Source organism: Lathyrus oleraceus, chromosome 7 (genome assembly GCF_024323335.1).
Source record: "Lathyrus oleraceus cultivar Zhongwan6 chromosome 7, CAAS_Psat_ZW6_1.0, whole genome shotgun sequence".
Lineage (NCBI taxonomy): Eukaryota > Viridiplantae > Streptophyta > Magnoliopsida > Fabales > Fabaceae > Lathyrus > Lathyrus oleraceus.
In genome coordinates this window covers 546,299,540-546,318,308 of record NC_066585.1, presented here as the reverse complement: position 1 = coordinate 546,318,308, position 18,769 = coordinate 546,299,540, and the positions used below count along the sequence as shown (strand labels likewise).

The 18,769-nt window shown below is 31.3% G+C and overlaps 2 protein-coding genes across 2 annotated transcripts; both read right to left on the bottom strand.

Annotated features, from left to right (window-relative positions):
* Positions 1-392: 392 nt before the first annotated feature.
* LOC127107604 (3-isopropylmalate dehydratase small subunit 1) lies at positions 393-5,199 on the bottom strand. The gene is made up of 2 exons (XM_051044897.1): positions 4,320-5,199; positions 393-612 (listed from the first exon to the last, which is right to left on the bottom strand). Exon 1 carries the CDS (start codon positions 5,065-5,067, stop codon positions 4,321-4,323), a length of 747 nt encoding a protein of 248 aa, XP_050900854.1. The 5' UTR covers positions 5,068-5,199; the 3' UTR covers positions 393-612; position 4,320.
* Positions 5,200-7,363: 2,164 nt separating this feature from the next.
* Positions 7,364-10,054, bottom strand: LOC127107603 (uncharacterized). The gene is made up of 3 exons (XM_051044896.1): positions 9,871-10,054; positions 8,393-8,615; positions 7,364-7,941 (listed from the first exon to the last, which is right to left on the bottom strand). Exons 1-3 carry the CDS (start codon positions 9,960-9,962, stop codon positions 7,669-7,671), a joined length of 588 nt encoding a protein of 195 aa, XP_050900853.1. The 5' UTR covers positions 9,963-10,054; the 3' UTR covers positions 7,364-7,668.
* Positions 10,055-18,769: the final 8,715 nt, after the last annotated feature.

The following is an 18,769-nucleotide window of genomic DNA, read 5'->3' as shown; positions in this document are numbered from 1 at the left end:
TAAATATTCATTTATCATTTTCAACAAAAATAATCATAATAGATTTTTCTCTCATCCCCTACTTGGCAAAATTATGTGTACATAACAGAAGCTAATGGTTGCTCTCGTATGTAGCAATGAACGCATGTTGCTGTGATAAGTTGAATATAAATGCAACCAAGTAGAATTCTTTAAATACTGAATATCTCAGCGTACCCAAGAGCCTAAGCTCAATTGGTAGATTGCATCAAGCCTTTTTTAAGAGGGCTTGAAATAAGCTTTTATTACTTGGATCCAAACACCACACAAATTTTGGATAAAATGCATTTTGCAGTTTTTTCACTTGGCGACATTATGTAATATAGGAATCCCTCTTCATAAATCGAACTTGTAAATAAGTAGAAAATAAAACATTAACGGTTCTAATAGTTAACAATTTATATTTAACAACAGTTTACAATTCTGACGCCAAATTACAATACACTTTTTTATCAAAGCTGTGCTTAACAAGTATCTGAATAGAATAAGCAAAACTCGGGCAAACAGTTCTAGTCAGCCTCTCAAAACATCTACTGCTGCATGCCAACATCACTTAAACTTTCGACTGAAAACAGAACATAACCTTCTTGAACGCTGACAACAAATCAAACAACAAAAGCTCAGGAGAATTACAAAAGTAACTTTACAATTAACTATCTACAATTTTAAATATGTAAAATCTTAAATATAATGAACAATAAGAGAAGTCTGTTGATGATTCTAATCTGGTTTTCATCAGTAATCTGAAGTCATATGAATAGAGACAATATGTGCTTCAATTTAGCATGTCCACTAATAAACAAGGCTACTGTGTGCTTCAATTTAGCATGTCCACTAATAAACAAGGCTACTGGTCTGAACTACCCAGCCCAAAAGCCATCAATTAAGCAAATCCTAAAAGCAAATCCTAAATGCAAATCCTAAATCATTTTGTGAATCTGAAATGTGCATTGCAAATCCTAAATCATTTTTTCAATCTGAAATGCTTCCCATAATAGTATTTGCATTTCAGTGTCTAATCTCAGAGTGTAATCAAATGCACCAGTCCAGATCCATAACCAAATATGAAATAAAGGGCATGTTTAGGTTAACATATCAATTTAGCACATTTATCCTATAGTTGCTAATGTATAAACTATTAAAATAACAAAAGAGAAAATATAGTCAAATTGATTTCATATACACTATAAGTTGTTTCAACAAACTATCCTCTTGAGCTTACTGAAATTAAGCTGAAAACAACTAAAACATGCTAAAAGGTGTTTCCATTCCAAACATTACAATGAGAAAAATATTCAAACTGATATTCTTTTGCATTACAATGCAGTAAATCAAGTTTATTATCCATATTCTCATAGCAACGGCACGTCTATACGACTTGACTTGGCACATGTGAAGTAATAAGAAAAAGATTCAAACCGATATTCTTTTGCATTACGCTATTTAGTACAAAATTCTACAAATAGCCACTATAGTGGTGCTATAGCACTCTGGCATAGTTGATTTTGAACAAAAAAACTATTTTCTGCAATCTGCCATTGACAACACTGACTCAAATAGTATTGATGAATGAACTCTGAAGGGTTTGACACTTTGACTTTGGCACTCATTTTTAAAATTGGGTTCTCCCTGCAGGTAGCTATTTGTAGGAGGATCAATCTTGGATCTGATAAAACCAGGAAGAATGGGACTTTTGGGAATACTACTTATGTGGGGTCTGATTAGAGAACTCGTCGTCATGGGAAAATCTGGTTTCAGTCTTGAAAAGGGTATCCAAATCTATCCAGCCATTTTAATGCTCTAGTCTAAGCATTTTTTTTTCCATTAGAAGGGATGTTAGAGAGAGAATGTGTGCCTTTAATCTAAAGCATGTTGGGAAGGCAGATCATTTCTAAATGAATGGCAAATTGAGACTGGTATATGTGCATTATGCATATGCATCCATGATGTAACATGCTAGGATGATTAAATCTTACATGAGTGTGTGACAGGCAGGTAGGTACTGATAGGTATTATATTGATAGAAATCGAAAATATAGTCAAGTTGATTTCACATACGCTAGAAATTGCTTTAATAAACTATCCTCTTGAGCTTAGTGAAATTGAGATGAAAACAACTTACACATGTCATAAGATGTTTCCATTATCACTTCCAAACATTACAACAAGTGCTTATGCTAATAGATAAGTTCGAATTAGAAATTCATAATTCAATACAAATGCAGCCTAGTTTGTAAATTTAGCCTACACTTTTCTATTGAGTTTCCTTCTTAGGTGAGGATAACTTGTAATTAGAGGAGAGGAACAAATCAACTGTAACTTTGCAGTTCTCAAGAGACACTCCAGAATGGTATGGATTCTCCTAACTGACAACTATGCTACACTATCGAGGATTCAGTTAAGACAATTTATGCAATCCACATTTGATTCTCACAACTGGATCAAAAGAATAACCCAAACTTGTACAACCTGCCGTCAACTTAAAAGCTACGTAACTTCTAGACTAAGAGCTCATTCATTGCAACTTCTTTACAGGGAAATAAACCACTTATTAAAAATTTTAGCCGTTTGTAAAAAAATTTGACAAAAAATCAGCATCTGAAAAAAAAATCTTGGATTATTTTGAGATGCTATTTGAGTAGTTTCTTGAAAAAAAATTGTAATTATAACTACCTTTCAAAATAAAATTGTTTTTATAACTGTAACCAAACAACAACAAAATTCTGCTAAGGCAATATCTCTGAACAAAAATATTTTTACTTTTGAAAATAAATACTCCTTTTAAAAGCTTTTAACTTGAGCATACGGAACTTCAGCATATCCAGTTTAAATTTATAGTATGATGAAGTTGGAAGGTTTCTGTTCCCTAGTGGTACTCAGATTCTCCATACATTTGTAAAAACGTTTACAGGCTTAAAGCTTTCAAACTAAGTTGACTCCTAGTGCTATAACTGTGTAAGTTTAACATAAGCTGGGCATATGCAATAAATCAAGTTTACTATCCATATTCTCATAGCAATAGCATGTCTATACTCTATCCGACTTCACTTGACACATGTGAATTAATAAGAAAAAGATTCACAAGATTCAAAAGGCAAAATGTCACAACACATGCAGGTCCTGCCCGAGAAAACAGTTCTAGAGCCTAGAGTGATTTTAAAAATGATAAACCTACTACCACAACTCATCCTTTCGCTAGGTAATCCATTTAAGTATTCAGGTACCCACCCTAAAAACTCAATTTTAATTCCATACTACATGTAACTAAAGTTCTGAATAGTAATTTAACTATAAAAGTCAGTTATCAAAGTTTTGGTTTACATTTCATTTCAAAAAGAAACCCCCATAGAAAAACAAATGAAAAAGAGTAAGTAGAAGAAGTTCCTTCCATCTGCAAAGAACTCTCTCTAGAAAGCTTGAAGCTTTGAACACCTCCATTTCATTTTTCATCTTGAAGCCTTGCCTGTGTTTTTTATTGGGTTAAGCTTCACAAATAGTTCTATTTATCGGGTGAAAATGATTTTGATTGGTCTTGGTTGATTAATGTTCACAAAAAGTTTTACTTGAATGATTTGTCATTATATATAATATCAAATAGAACATTGCAACTTTGTTAGACCTAGGTAACCAATCTCATTTAGTAGAAAAACACTTTAATCATTTTAATATGTGACATATAGTATCATGATTGAAAAAATAGTGGAGCACTTATAAAATGGTAATCGAGGAAGTAAACATGGTTATGGGGGGAAAAAGTTAAGTTTGGTTGTTATAAATCAAAATTTATCTTGCAACAAAGCAAGTTTGACAAAGAAACGAAGCTGGCAACTTTCACTAAGTTTCACTACAAACCTGCTTATCAGAAAAACACCTAAATATGAATTATTTTACCTCAAACTAAAATTTAGCCAAAATTAATTGCATCACATCAAGCTCATACAAAACCAATTTTACCAAATGCTCACCCAAACACACATATCTAATAGGATTTTAAGGGGATGCACTATCAATGCAAACCAATTTTACACAATCATCCAATGAGAATTCACTATTTTGACATGTCTGTCCACTCTTTTAGCTGAATCTTCACATTAACAACATGACCGTGACAAAATTATAGGTTCTCATGATGTTAAGTTAGTACATGAAATACCCTTCATCATTATCCATAACTCATTTTGATTCAAGAGCTTATTTTCCATGGTTTCATGTATTCACTAATATTTCATTTTCTTGCACCATTATATTGGAAAATTAAGAAACAAAATGCAAAAAAGAAAGCACAAAAAAAAGCTCAATACCTTATCGAGTAGGAATCATGCCGGTTTTCCTAGCATAGGCGAAGATACCACCTGCTTCAATGACCGGACCAGCATCTCCAATGGGCTTCAACTGATACTCCTTTCCAGTAGTGTGATTAATCAAACGATTCTCCTCGAGCTCAACTGTCACCACATCTCCTGTGTGACACTCCTCACACAACCGCGTCTCTGACTCCAACGGATACACCTCACCAGTAGCCACCGAGTTTCTGAAAAAGATCCGCGCGTAGGATTCAGCCACAACAGCAGCAACACCGGAGGCACCTAACGCAACCGGCGCGTGCTCACGGGAGGATCCGCAACCAAAATTAGCACCGCCGATGACAATGGAGTATTTGGTTTTAGTCTCACCGGGTTCAACAAATCGGACGGAGTATGCATCGGGAAGTCCGATTAGGGCGAAGGAACCTAGCTTCTCGTACTCGTCGGGCTTGGAAGGGACAAGAGTGAGATGTTCGGCGGGAATGATCTGATCAGTGTCGATGTTGTCGCCGACGACATAGCAGATGCCATGGAAGGATGAGGCGGCGGTGGTTGTAGCTGCGGAAGAAGGAAGCGCGTGGGCGCGTGGAAATTGTGGGGAGGCGGTTATGGTTTTGCAGAAGTTGGATTGAAATGAGGGAAATGAAAGGAAGTTAAACGACGACGTAGAAGAAGATGAGAGTTTGGTAGAGGAAACGAAGGTGAGTTTTTGAGGAACGGTTGCAGTTGCGGAGAAAAACGCCATCGTTTTGAGTTCAAACACAGACCCACTGAGTGACTGGCTCTGCTAGAGTTGATCACCCTTTTTTGCGGCGCTTCTGATTTGGTTATTTTGATTTATATACTTCACTAAAACGACTGCGTGTGGAGGATAGTTTTGGTAGCAGCCATTACAGCTTCCGTGTCCTTTCTTTCTTGCTTTTTTTTTAAAAAATTTAGATTAATTTTTATTTAAAAAAGTGATATACCAGTCAAGAATAATTATGTGATAATTTTTTTAAAAAGATTTATTATTCTCGTGTTGTTAAAAAAGTTGTAATTTATATTTCATAAAAGTAATTCAGTTTGAACAAAATTATTTTTTATTCAGATAGTCTAGTTGTTAAAATTCACACCTTAAGAATGTTGTAGATTTAAATTTTCACTCTTATATATATATATGAAATCATCGATTGATGTTACGATGACTGAAACAACTTCTACTAGAACTAAGTGGATCTTAAAATGTTCTTGCAAGCTATCAACTGAATTTCCTTAATCCGAACTCAAACAAAATCATTTTTTATAGAGAACAATATTAATCATAATAATGAATTAGGAGTGTTCATGGCTGCAAGTCAATTCACAAATGTGTTGATCTAAATCAAATCAACTCATATATTATTCGAATTCATTTATTTATGAATATATTCAACTTAACCCATAACAATATTAATAATTTTGATTCGGCTATCGGATTTAAATTTTACAATTGTATTTAATAACTCAATTCGTTGATGTGATTTTAATTATTTTTTATTTTTTTATTATTATTATAAATAAAAATATATAATTAATATCTTATTAATAATTATAATTTTTACAAAAAAAAGTTATTTTTTACCAATAATACTATTACGTAATTAAATATTATTTTCTTATGTATTTTATGAAAAAAACGTGTCTTATTAAATTTTATATTATTATCGAGTGTTATATCGTATTGATGAATTTTATTAAATATTATATTATATATTTTATCAAATTTGAGTGTTATAAATCAGTATAATTGTATTGAGTTGTGTTATATTTTTTTAATCGATCAAAAATCATAAAAAAAAATATTTTTAATTTGAAACACAACTTGCAAACTCAATTAAATTCATAAATAAACAGGTTAGATCGGATTGATTTCAACATTAAAATTGCAGGTTAGACGAAGAACTCAAACTATTAAACTTTGAACAACTTGGATTACATATTAGATCAAACTCGATTTGACCCAATCCACTTAGAGTTAGATGTGAAAGTTAAAGTTAGAATGAACACACTCAAAAAAAATTACTAAAATGGAACAAACACAGTTCAACCCAGCCCACTTATAGTTAGATGTGAAAGTTAAAGTTAGAATTAACACACTCACAAAAAAAAAAATTACTATAATGGATCGTATCTTGAGTCGTTTTCAAGTAGAAATTATACTCGAGTGAGTAAAGTATGATTTATCACCATTGAAATTCAATATACCTAAATTACTTATGTGTTATTCTCTTTATGTGTTATTCTCTTTTAAAAAAATGATAATAGGTAAAACTCATTTTATTTTAATTATTTATGTGTTCCTCTCTCTATGAAGGGTGTTAAATCACACTTTACTCCCTCAATAAATTACACTTAAGAGGATTCATAGTTGTGTTTATTTAACTAGTTTGAAACCTAATTTTCTTAAATTCATAAAAGAAAATATTAAAGTTCTTTTATAAATTACAAAGTTCATTTTTAACTTACAAATTATTTCTAATTCTTGACTTAACTAAAAAAAATTATATTTCTCTAACAATTAGTAGATGAATGAAATTTTAAACATGCATCTAACAATTAGCATGTGTTAGAAAAATTTAAAAATCACAGACACATAACAGTTTTTCAAAATCACAGTGAAAAGAGTACTAAATATGGGACAACTGTGACCGACCCACGTTACCAAACATCGACCTCCAACTCACAGCAGGCATGCCAATTCCTTGTGATTTTATAAAAGCTTCCACCTCAGTGTGCGTTCAACAATCCCCCAACACCAAAACAAACGTGCATACAATCAAGTGCTTATATATGGTTATGTTTGCATTCTCACCAACAGAATTTTGCTAGTTTTGAGACAAAATATGTTGCATTTCATGTTGCAGGTTATTTTGCAATATTCTGTTGTGAAAACCTTAATGCAAACATTCACTGTGTCTACAACTCATTTTGTACATGTCTTGTTTGGTTCTTGGAAATCGCCATCTGTTTGTTTAGATTTAACAAATGCAAAGACAGAACTAAAAAAGTGCACATTAGTCTGCATTATAAACTTTTTAAAAATTGTGCCCTGTTGAATCAGGTGCTATGTATATTGTCTACCAACACATTCTCATTCACAAATAATCCGAGAAAAAAAATCTGTATCTTCTCCAATGGCTAACCTAAGATTTAGAAATCTAGTATTCCTGTGTTTGAAATTGCCTTTAACAGTAAGCAGAAGTATTCCTAGCTACCTACCTGTTGTGTACTAGTACTCATGTAAGGTTCAAGCCTCCTAGGATGTTATATCATGGATGATGCAGATGCATAATGCATGTAATGCCAATCTCAATTTGTCAGTCATTTAGTAATATTTTGCCTTCCCAACACGCTTTAGATTAAAGGTACGAATTATCTCTCTAACATCGCTTCTAATGGAGAAGAATGCTGAGACTAGAGCAATAAAAATGGTTGGATGGATTTGAATACCCTTTGCACGAGTCAAATCAGATTTTCCCATGATAGGTTCTCTGATCAGACCCAACATAAGAAGAAGTATTCCAAAAAGCCCCATTCTTCCTGGTTTTATCAGACCCAAGATTGCTCCTCCTACACACAAATAGCTTCCTGCAAGAACCTGCAGAAAGAACCCAACTTAAAAAATGAGTGTCAAAGCTAAACCCTTCAAAGAGGGGGTTGCTCAAATTCGGCTATGGAACTATGGAACTGTGATTTGCAGTTGTAGCCATTATTTGACAAAACTTTGTACTAAATAGGTTAATGCAGAAGAATATCAATTTGTTAAAATTCCGCTACACTTAGGGGTGGGAATAAGGTGGGTCGAGTTAGACTTTGCAAGACCTAAGTCTAGCCTGCCAAAAACATCAAGGCCTAAGTCTGGCCTATGGCCTATCATAGGCTTAGTTTTAGGCCTTACCCTGACCTTTTTCTAAAGCCTAATTTGGCCGGTTAGCCTCCTTAAAAGCCTCTTTCATATAAAGTCACTTAAATAACACTATATCAATGCTATAACTACTATTTAACAATAGATTTGAAACATTTTTGTTTATTTTCAGTTACTAACCAACCTCTAGTCGTTGGAGTTCCGATTCAACAGAGATTGTCCTTGTATTGAAATTGTGCAACAAGCTTCTGTAACTTGGGATGGTTTTCTGCTTGAAAATAGCCTTTGCAACTGTTCCTGGGTAGATAAGAGCTTTCACTATGAAAAGAGGAAAAACCTCACTTGCAATTAATTGAGAAGATGTCAATTCTAATGGTGTCTTGCAGATTCCGGTTCTGCATGGAACACTGAGAAAGAAAGAAAGCCTTTGTCAGTATCAGCACTATAATACAAAGAGAAGTTTTTATTCTTGAGTTATAACTGAAATAGGATTTGAAATTGAAAGTATTAAATCAGAACTTCATTCAAGCTTTGGGTGTTAGTTATTGCAAGAATTAAACACACACACACACTATTAGTATATGACCCTGAGCAAGTTACACTGCAATTATGAATCCAATTGATGTCAATTTTTTTTGGGTGAATAACGTCTTAATTTTATACATTCCACTTTGATTGTATGATACATTGGAGTTTGAGTTTTGTTTTGACATATGCTCAAAAAGAGAGAACTATAAATGTTATTAAGAGTGGAAAAATGGAACCGGCCCGTTGGGCATGTCTGTTTTGCCCTCACTTTTTTGCGGGACACACCAAAATTTTAGACCTGCACACTATAATGTGTTTGTCCCATTTTTTTTAGACTTTTGCAGGCACAACCATTAACATAAATATTTGCAATTTTAAACTTTAGAGATGCGGTACCCGCATACCCTCCTTGCCCCACCTTCATTTTTCTGTGGGACAGACCTAAATGAGGTGGGTATTCCCTTTTGCCACCCCTATACTTCATCAATCACTTATCATTGGGTAACCAAATAGTTAAAAGTAAGTGGTTAATAAACTTCCATTAAAAACAATACAAGTTTGAATCTTAGTTGATGTTTACATTAGAACACTTAAGCACCAACACCTCTAAACAATAGCGTGTCCAACTTCCGATGCGGATTAGTATCATACATGTCCCTGTGATTACATTCAATTAATATATATTTTTAAAATTATTATCGGTGTCAAGATGTAGGTCTCCTGTGAATAAGTTAGTGCTTAATAGCATAAGAGTAGCTAATTATGCAGAGCACAATTACTCCAATTTGTAGCAAATAGGATTTTGCCCCTCAATTTGGTGGTTGAGGGTCCCAATTGATACTATGTTCAAGAAATTACACTTGATCCACAAAACAGAAAACTAGTACACTAAATTGAAAATAACAAAAGAAACAAAACCTAAATGTTACACCAATGATTAACCCTAATTAACAGAATATAAAATTGATTTCAGGAACACTACAATAATCATGTAATTGACAGAAAATTAATAATAATAATAATAAAATAGTAAAAAGAAAAAGAAAAAGAAGGAAAATAATAAAGAAAGCTTTATACTTTTCAGAGATGGTGAAGAGTTAAAAAGAAAAAGGTGAAAGGAAAAAGATGATATACCTGAAAATGGGAAGCTGAAAAATGATGATAACGAAATAAGTGGAAAAAGCAATGGTGGAAATGAGTTTTGCCAATCGCTTTGAAGAACCCATTGAAGCTATAGTAATCTTTTTTTTGAAAAAAATATGGAAATGAGGGAAAATTGATAACGGAGGTAACAGGTTTTGACGAGTTCAGTTTTTCAGTAAAAAAATATAATCAAATTGACCTAGAATCCCTTTTCTATTTTTCATATATTTTCTTACAAATACTTTTATTAGTATTTTATTTACTGCATTTATTATTTTATTTTTTACGCAAGGGCTAATGTAGTAAGGTCGATTGAAATATTAAGGGTTGTTTATATATAATATTCATATTTTTCTTACCTGATTTTGTAAAATATTTGGGATGTAAAATAACTCATTATAGATTTATTTACGAATATCCTCTAATTATATTATTGATAATTCGAAAAAGTATCGTATTTCTGACTCGATTCATATGTATTTTTAATATTTTTTTTTATAGTTTTACGTTTGTCCTTAGTATCTGTTTTAGGTATATTGATTGCATGAATGTCTCGTCCGTCATGACGTGACACCTTTAGAGTATTATCACTACAAGACAAAATCTGAGGAATATGAGTGTCAGTTAGATGACGGGTAGGTCCTCGCCTAGATGACGTTCGTCATCCCTCCACGATGTGTGACGATCAAGGTGTCATTGTCATGACGGTCGTTATGGTTATGCAGTTCAGAAAAACAAGGCACGTTTTCAAACTTGGCAAGAGATTTTTCCAACACTTTCTCCATTACCTTTCGTACGTTTTGGGACACCCTGTACGAATTGTAATTTTATAAATAGGTTATTTGAATTCAGTTTTTTCCATCGAAGTTTTTTAGAATTTATATTAGACAGAAAAATCAGTTTTATTAAAGCGCTTATTTTCTCACACGGAGAGATAATTGCACCTTAAGATTCTGCAAATTTCTTAATTATATTGGGATCATTCAAGTTGTAATTTTGTCGACATCAGATTTTCAGAATTTTATTTAACAATTATTTTGTATCACATATTGAAGTTTTTTGATTCTAACATGAATATATCATCAAGTTCTAACAACTAGCAATTTAGTTTCAGGAGCAAGCAACATTAAGGAATAGAACTGTATTGAAAAGTGAGAGTTGGCATGCATCAGAAGAAGACATGGTAGACCTATCGGAGCCTCGGTTAGAATCATTTTGCATGACAAACATCAATTTCCTACACCTGTTATACATCAGTACTACTACAAGCCATGTTACTGTGTAGCATTTGCTACTGTGATTTTTAGAGTGTTACCGTTTTAGATAAGTAGATTGTTTGTTCTACCTGTACATAAAAAAAAGCAATACATGATTCTGATTCTAGTTTATTTGGAAAAGAATCGGATGTGTTACATGTAAAAAAGCATTGTAAATTTGCAAATATATTTACAGATAGATATATCACACATGGTATTGTATATCTTCTACATTCTTTATCCTAAGATAATTAGTTAGTACTGCCATTTTATTGTTTGCTTTACAAGTTTTCTTTGTTGTTAGTTGAACATTGAGTTATCAGCCTTTGAGTGGTAGATGAAAAGTTTGACTTTTGGAGAGGAGGTTTGGCTTATGGTTGAGTAGTAGAAATGTAGAAACAACCATTATAAGTAGGTAATGAAAAGATGTCTTAGGTACGCGAAGAAAATATGAAAATCTTTTGAATGGTAGATGAAAAGCTTGAAAGTTTCTGATACATCTGTGGCAGTTGTTAAAGGTGATTTAAGTTTGGAAGAATGTGAGAATAGCTGCAGTTTGAACTTCAATTGTTTTCTTCAAGGCCAACAAATGTTACTTTTCTTTCTATGATTTTGTCCCACATCTATTGTTTTACTAATAATATAAGTGTTTATATAGCTCATATATATATTCATTGTTGTCAATATTTGTTGGGTTGATACTCTAAATGAATGGGCTTAGGTCTATTTAAATTCAAAGACTATTTAAATTAAGGGGGACCATAAAAATTCAAAGACTATTCAAATTAAGGGACTAGAATCGTTGGTTTTGTAATAGAGAGACTAATTGTTTAAAACACTCAAACTAGGGGGGATCAAAAGTGCATTTAAGCTTAAAATCAATTCAAACTCACTCAAACATAATGTTTTATGCCCTTATGTATGAGATATTTTTATCAACTTTTCTCTGCCCCCGGTGAGTTAAGAATTTAGTTTCCAAACATATTTTTCCTAGATGACAATCTTTATTATCTTGTTTTGATTTTGAGATAGAACATATTGAAGGTATTAAAAACTCTTTATCCAATTTTTTAACAAGATATTTTTTACAAGAAAAACATGATCAAGAAACTGAGTGATTCGCGAGATGATTACGGTCCTCCATTGTCCCCATTAAAGAACAATAAAGCTATAATATTAGGATCACCATCTTTCGTTACCCAAATTACTTCACCTACACCCTCTAAACCACTAAACAAACCAACTTTATTATCACCATTAGCTTTTATGCAAAAGATTATCACCCATTCATCCTCACAAATTAAGCCAAGTTCTAAAATAACTTTATATACTCTTCCTCATTCGGTAAAAACTTCCTTTAATACTAAAAGTTTGGTAGACCCTATTATCCTTCTAGAGCCAATGTATTATTCATCAGATGTATATGTTTTGCAAGTTATCTCAAGAATTTTCCCTCTACGATTTTTCTTCTTACCTAAAGAATTAACAAAGACCAAAAAGTTTTATGAATTTATTTTGGTTGATATTGACTCCATTTCTCTCACTCATCAATATGATGAGATTGATAAAACAAAGATTAAGTTTTCCAAATTTAAGATCATTAAAGTTTGGTCTCCGTCTGATTGGAGTCAACCGCCAGCAGAAGGTCCCTCCTTCTCCAAAACTTACTCTCCACAGACATTCAATTACTTTGATTATATGGAAGTCTGGACGAATTTTTTAGTTATTGAACCTTTCAACCATACTTGGTTCATTTGGTTCAACAAAGATATATCCTTAATGGTTCACTCAATGGTTTCAACTTGTTGGACCTACTTTGGACATTTTACCAGATTACAATGTTAAGTCTTTAAATGAATTTACCTCAATGACTACTTGTTCGACGCACAATGCGTTATTATCATTTTGTGTTGTTTTTGGCATTACCTAGATTAGTTCTTTGACTTTTTCATTAGAGTTATTATGCAAAGACTGCCCGACAACTCAGTTAATTAAAAGGTTTTCCATTAAATAGTGGGTCAAGTTTAACCCAGAACTATTATCTTTAGCAAAGTTGGAGGCATGGTGCAAAACTCGTTCAAACCTTTGCAAAAATACAAACTTAAGTTCTAAAGATACTGCTTTACTCGTGGACCGATCTAAGTTACTAGCAACCTTACTTGCTGTTGTAGGTCCTAATGAATTTTTGTCTTAATTAAAATAAGATATTTTCGTTTTATCTGACAATGAAAGTGAGTCCAGTACCTCTGTCACATTAAATGAAAATGAAGACGACTGTTACGGTATTACTGATCTAGATGGTTAAAGATTGAAGATAAGATTTAAATTATTGATTGAACTCGTTGAAGATAAGATTTGTTAAAGATTATATCAGAAGATAAGTTTGAACTAGTTTTAGAAATAAGATTCATTATGGTATTATTGTAAGCCATGTGGGCCACCTTATCACTTATTTTTGCTTTTTGTTTTGGCTTTGTCGACCACGTACCTGTAAACTGTTAGAGTGCTTTCAATTTTATTTCAAATCCGTCTTGTATTATTCTCTATGTAAGATAATGAAGATTGTTTTGAAGGGCATTCGAACTTAGAACTTCTCAAATGAGAAACCCTGAAGTCTAAGAACCTCTCGTAAACTTTTGTTCATGTAATCTCTTGTAAATATTTTAAAATAAAATAATGTTGTATAGTAATTTAGTTCTTATTTTAACAACTCTGATTATTGAAATCATAATCTTCATTATTATAATTCTAATTATAAAGATTTTAAAGCTCTAACAAAGACAAGTAGGGAAAAGAGATACTTCTTCTCCGATTTGGGACCAAAAAGAAATAGGGGAGAGAGCCTAAATTTGTGTGGGACCCACACATTTTGTTATTCTCTTCAATTTGAGAAGAAATGAGGGAAAGGAAGTATGCTTCCATTTTTGTCCTTGGTATACATTTTACGGAATACATTTTACTGAGAGATATTTACCGAGATAAGAGTTTTGGTTTCTTAGACATGCAATAAGAAACATAAATATTTTGGGTGAAAAGAATAACAATTAATTTTTTTTTCATATATAACAATTCATCTATTCAAAGAAGAGAAAACAAGATTTTTTTTTTACTATGGTGGGACGACGTGTTAGAGTGAGATTATATGACATTTATTTAATTATGAAGAAATACAATTTTCAATTAAATCCTATAATATAAAGTAGTTAGTTAATTAAAATTAAATGTGAGATGTGAATATATTAATTTAATTAGTAGTTACAAATATTATTTTAAATTATTTGATTTAGTAATCAGTGAGAATTTTTTGAATGAATTATTGAGATTAACTTAATTAATTAAATCAAGTAATAAGTAATTTAATAAATTATTTTATTTAAGCTAAGCAATAAATTCTAAATGTAACTTAATAAATTCTAAGGGGATTTTTGTATTTTTAAAATATCAACACTTTTCTTTCTTCCTTTTCTCTTCTCTTTCTCCTAAACTAAACAATACCTTCTTTTATCCATTTTTTTATAACCAAACAAAATCTAAATGTAAACGAACTCCTTGTTTTTCAAAATAAAAAGCAATAAACTAAAATTTTTCTAGTAGTATTTTCACCTCCTCAATTTTTTTAAAGATTATTGTATACAAATTAAAAAAATAAATAATGATTAAATAATTATATATAATAATTTTACAAAACTATTCATAAAAATAACATTATATAATAATTTGAAAGTAATGTAGACACTATTTATTAAGAGTAAAATTAATACATTAAAAATTTAATTAATATATCATTTAAAAGATTTTATAGAAAACAATGAGTAAATTGAAAGACGACACGTGGACACACAAGTTGATGAATATCTGACAAAGGCATCAGTGAGTCATCACATTATGTCAGAGTCATATCCCTCCAATGCAATAATTGGTTTCTCATGATGAATGATGGTGGTTTCAGGAAACAGATTTTAATATTTTTTTAGATGTCATTTTTTTATATATATAAAAAGGAAGTTAGTCATCATTATTTTTTAAATAATAATTTTTTTTATAATATTTTAATTATTTATTATATTTTTAATTATTTTTTTCTATGTAATAATCACAAAAGAATAATTTTAATAAAAATACAATTAATACTACCTTAAATTTTATAAATAACATTTAAAAAATAATAATTTTTTTCAACAAAATAATATTTAAAAAAAAAGATGGAATATATACATTTCATAAAAAATTTAATAAACTATTCTTTAGTTCTAAAGTCTATGTTTATATAAAAAGTAATCATCAAAATAAAAACTGAAATCAAATTTTGATGTAATACTACCTCAAGTTTTATTTATAAAAAGAGTTATATTCAAAATTTATTGATTTTTAGATAATATTCTGAGATAAATTAATTATTTAATAAATTAAAAAATTAACTTTATCTTATTAATAGAATTAGAGGGACTATAAAAAACCAGAGATGCCGTATAAACACTGTATTTGTCGTTTTCAAAAAATTATTTTTCCGTTAAAAAGTAAAAAATCAATTTCATCAACCGCTGCAGATGCATGTCCCAATTCATCCTTTTTGCCAGGTGTTGGTTTGTTTTTGACTCTCATGTAAATACGTATAATCCAACAAAAAATAAGAGAGTAATGATAGAAACCGTTAAAAAGAAAGTGTTCCTAATATTTCTAAAAAATTTAAAACTATTTTAAAAGTCACATGAAATACAAAATACATAAATTTTATGCGAGACAAACTATGTTTCGATCGATCACTTTAAATGTAACAAAAAAGTTTGTTCTAAATTGTAGGACAAAAAAAAGGTTAGGTTAGGTAATAATGTAATATTAACTATAGTTTTTTTAATTGTTTTGTTTACTTAAATTATTCTCTACGATGTCACTTTAAATTTTTCTTTAATTATACCTTTATAATAAATATAAATACATCAATACATAGTAAATATATTTTAATTAAAATATTATTATATATTTTTATTAGAATTTAATTAAAATATAAAAACGTTTTACGCTCACACTAAATCAGTTGTAAATGGTTGTCTTGTACTCATCGTTTAAAATATTTTTCATTAACATTGCATAACAATTATTCATTTTTTATTAAAAAATTTAATTAATACTATTTTATATCCTCTAAGTGTAATATCATTCACTTTACCTTTACAATAAATATAAATACATTTATAAATATCAAATATACCTTAATTAAAAATTATTCAATTTTTTAATTATTCAATTCAATTAATATTATTTTATATCACTTTAAATTCAATATCTTTCTCTTTACCTTTATAATAAATGTAAATACAACAATAATAATAAATATATTATAGTTAAAATATTACTCTATTTTCAATAATACAATTGTATCTATTAGATCAATTATTTTATTTTAAAATAAAATGAGTACTTTCTATCTTTCATAACCTACACCCATTTCAAAAATATATAGAAACCAAAGAACATCATACTAGTTGTCATCAAAATTATATATATTCAAAAAATGAGATCTCTTCACCTTACACCATTTAAGGGAATTCAATTTTTTTTTTAGATTTTTTATTTCACTTGTTGAATTGTAATTTCTTGTGTCGAAGCAGGTTGCTCGATAGAGTAAGGAAGTATCGAACCACCTAATGTGTTGAGTTGTGTTAGTGTGTCGAAGTGTCGAAGCATGTTGTTTTACACATGATTTTGATTTATGCCTATTTCAGTAGTGTTAGCTATTTTGGGCTTTTATAGTTTTGGGCTTTGACTTGAGGCTCAAGTTAACATAAATCTATAAATAGAGGGAGTAACCCTTATTTTTGTAATGAGGTGAATAAAGTATTCATAACATTGTATTCACAGTATTTTGCAGTTGCAAAGTGAATAACAAATTTTCCACGGTTTGTGGACAGAGAGAAACTCTGCAGAATTTTAATTCTTCTCCACAGTTTGGGATCTTGTGAAGGATGGAGTAACGACGCTTGCCGAAGCCGCGAGAAATCAAGAAAAGGCCGCACATAAAGAATTGAAGAAGAAATAGTATAAAACTCTTTTTATAATCCATCAATGTGTTGATGCAGATAACTTTTGAAAAGGTTAGTGATGCAGAGTCGGAGAAAGAAGCATGGGAAATTCTGGAAAAATCGTTTGGAGGCGCAGAGAAGGTGAAAGAGGCGAGGTTACAAACTCACAAAAGAACGTATGAATTACTTCAGATGGAAGACAAAGAAAACATAATTGATTTCTTTAGCAAGGTTACGAAATTGGTGAATCAAATGAAGGTACATGGAGAAGTGTTGACATCAAGATCTGTTATTGGAAAGATCTTGAGGTGTTGGCTCCAAAGTTCGACCATGTGGTAGTAGCCATAGAAGAGTTGAAAGATTTGTCAAAATTGACAAAGGAAGAGTTTCAAGGGACGCTTGAATCTCATGAATAAAGAATGACTGAAAGAGCTGCAGGAAAGTCGAAGAGTGATATGGCTTTGCAGACTCAATCAGCAAAAGAAAGAAAAGGCAAAGGAAGCTGGAATGGCAACAAAGGCATAGAAGGTTACAACAATTCGACTGGTCGAAATCAACAAGAAGAAAACTGGTCGAATCAGAAAAAACCCTGGAACCAAGGCAACCAAAGAGGTGGTGTTGCAGGTAGAGGAAGAGGTGGTGGTCAAAATCCAGACAAAAGTCAAATTCAGTGTTACAATTGTCAAAGACATGGTCACCATTCTAGTGATTGTCCAGAAAAGCAGAAGAATCAAGAAACTTATGCAAAGCTGACAAAATATGAAGAAGAAGAAACGTTGCTGATGGTTACAACAATAGATGAAAAGAGATTTAAGGACCAATGGTACTTGGACTCAAGATGCTTATCACACATGTCTGCAAGGAAAGATTGGTTTGTCAACATAAAACCCTCAATGAAGAACATGGTGAAATTTGAAAATGATAATACTCTAGCAGCTGAAGGTGTTGGTGATGTTCTGATTATTAGGAAAGATGACAAGAGTTCAGTAATTTCAAATGTGTTATACATACTAGGCATGAAGAGCAATTTTCTCAGCATATGGCAGTTAGTAAAAAAAACTACAGAGTGTCGATCAAAGACAAAATGATGAGAGTTCTTGACTCAAATGGAAGGTTTATCTTAAAGGCTCCAATGTCTCAAAATAGAATCTTCAAGATTGAGCTTAACGTGTTGGAGCATAAGTACCTTGAAACAGTAGCCAACAGAGATGAATGGATATGGCATTATAGACTTGGCCATCTTAATTTCAAAGACATCAGAGATTTGAAGAGAAGAAATATGGTTTCAGGATTACCAGAAAATCGACATTCCAAACAAAGTGTGTGAAGAATGTATGCAGGTGAAGCAACATAAGAACAACTTCAATAAGGATGCAGAAAGCAGGTCGAAGACAATTCTTGAAGTCATATACTCTGATGTATGTGGTCCTCTCCAGGTGGATTCAATTGGAGGTAACAAATACTTTGTTACATTCATAAATGATTTCAGTCGTAAACTATGGTCTTACCTGATCAAGAAGAAAAGTGAAGTGATCGAGGTATTTGCCAAGTTTAAATCTATGGTCAAAAGACAGAGCGGTCAAAAGATCAAGATTTTGAGAACTGATGGTGGTG

Bases quoted from the DNA above. Each gene is read 5' to 3' on its own strand.
- LOC127107604 (XM_051044897.1), bottom strand. From the start codon at position 5,067: ATGGCGTTTTTCTCCGCAACTGCAACCGTTCCTCAAAAACTCACCTTC.
- LOC127107603 (XM_051044896.1), bottom strand. From the start codon at position 9,962: ATGGGTTCTTCAAAGCGATTGGCAAAACTCATTTCCACCATTGCTTTT. The intron at 8,616-9,870 runs GTATATCATCTT...TTTCTTTCTCAG, and splicing joins TTTCAGCTTCCCATTTTCAG to TGTTCCATGCAGAACCGGAA. The intron at 7,942-8,392 runs GTTGGTTAGTAA...TTCTTTCTGCAG, and splicing joins CGGAACTCCAACGACTAGAG to GTTCTTGCAGGAAGCTATTT.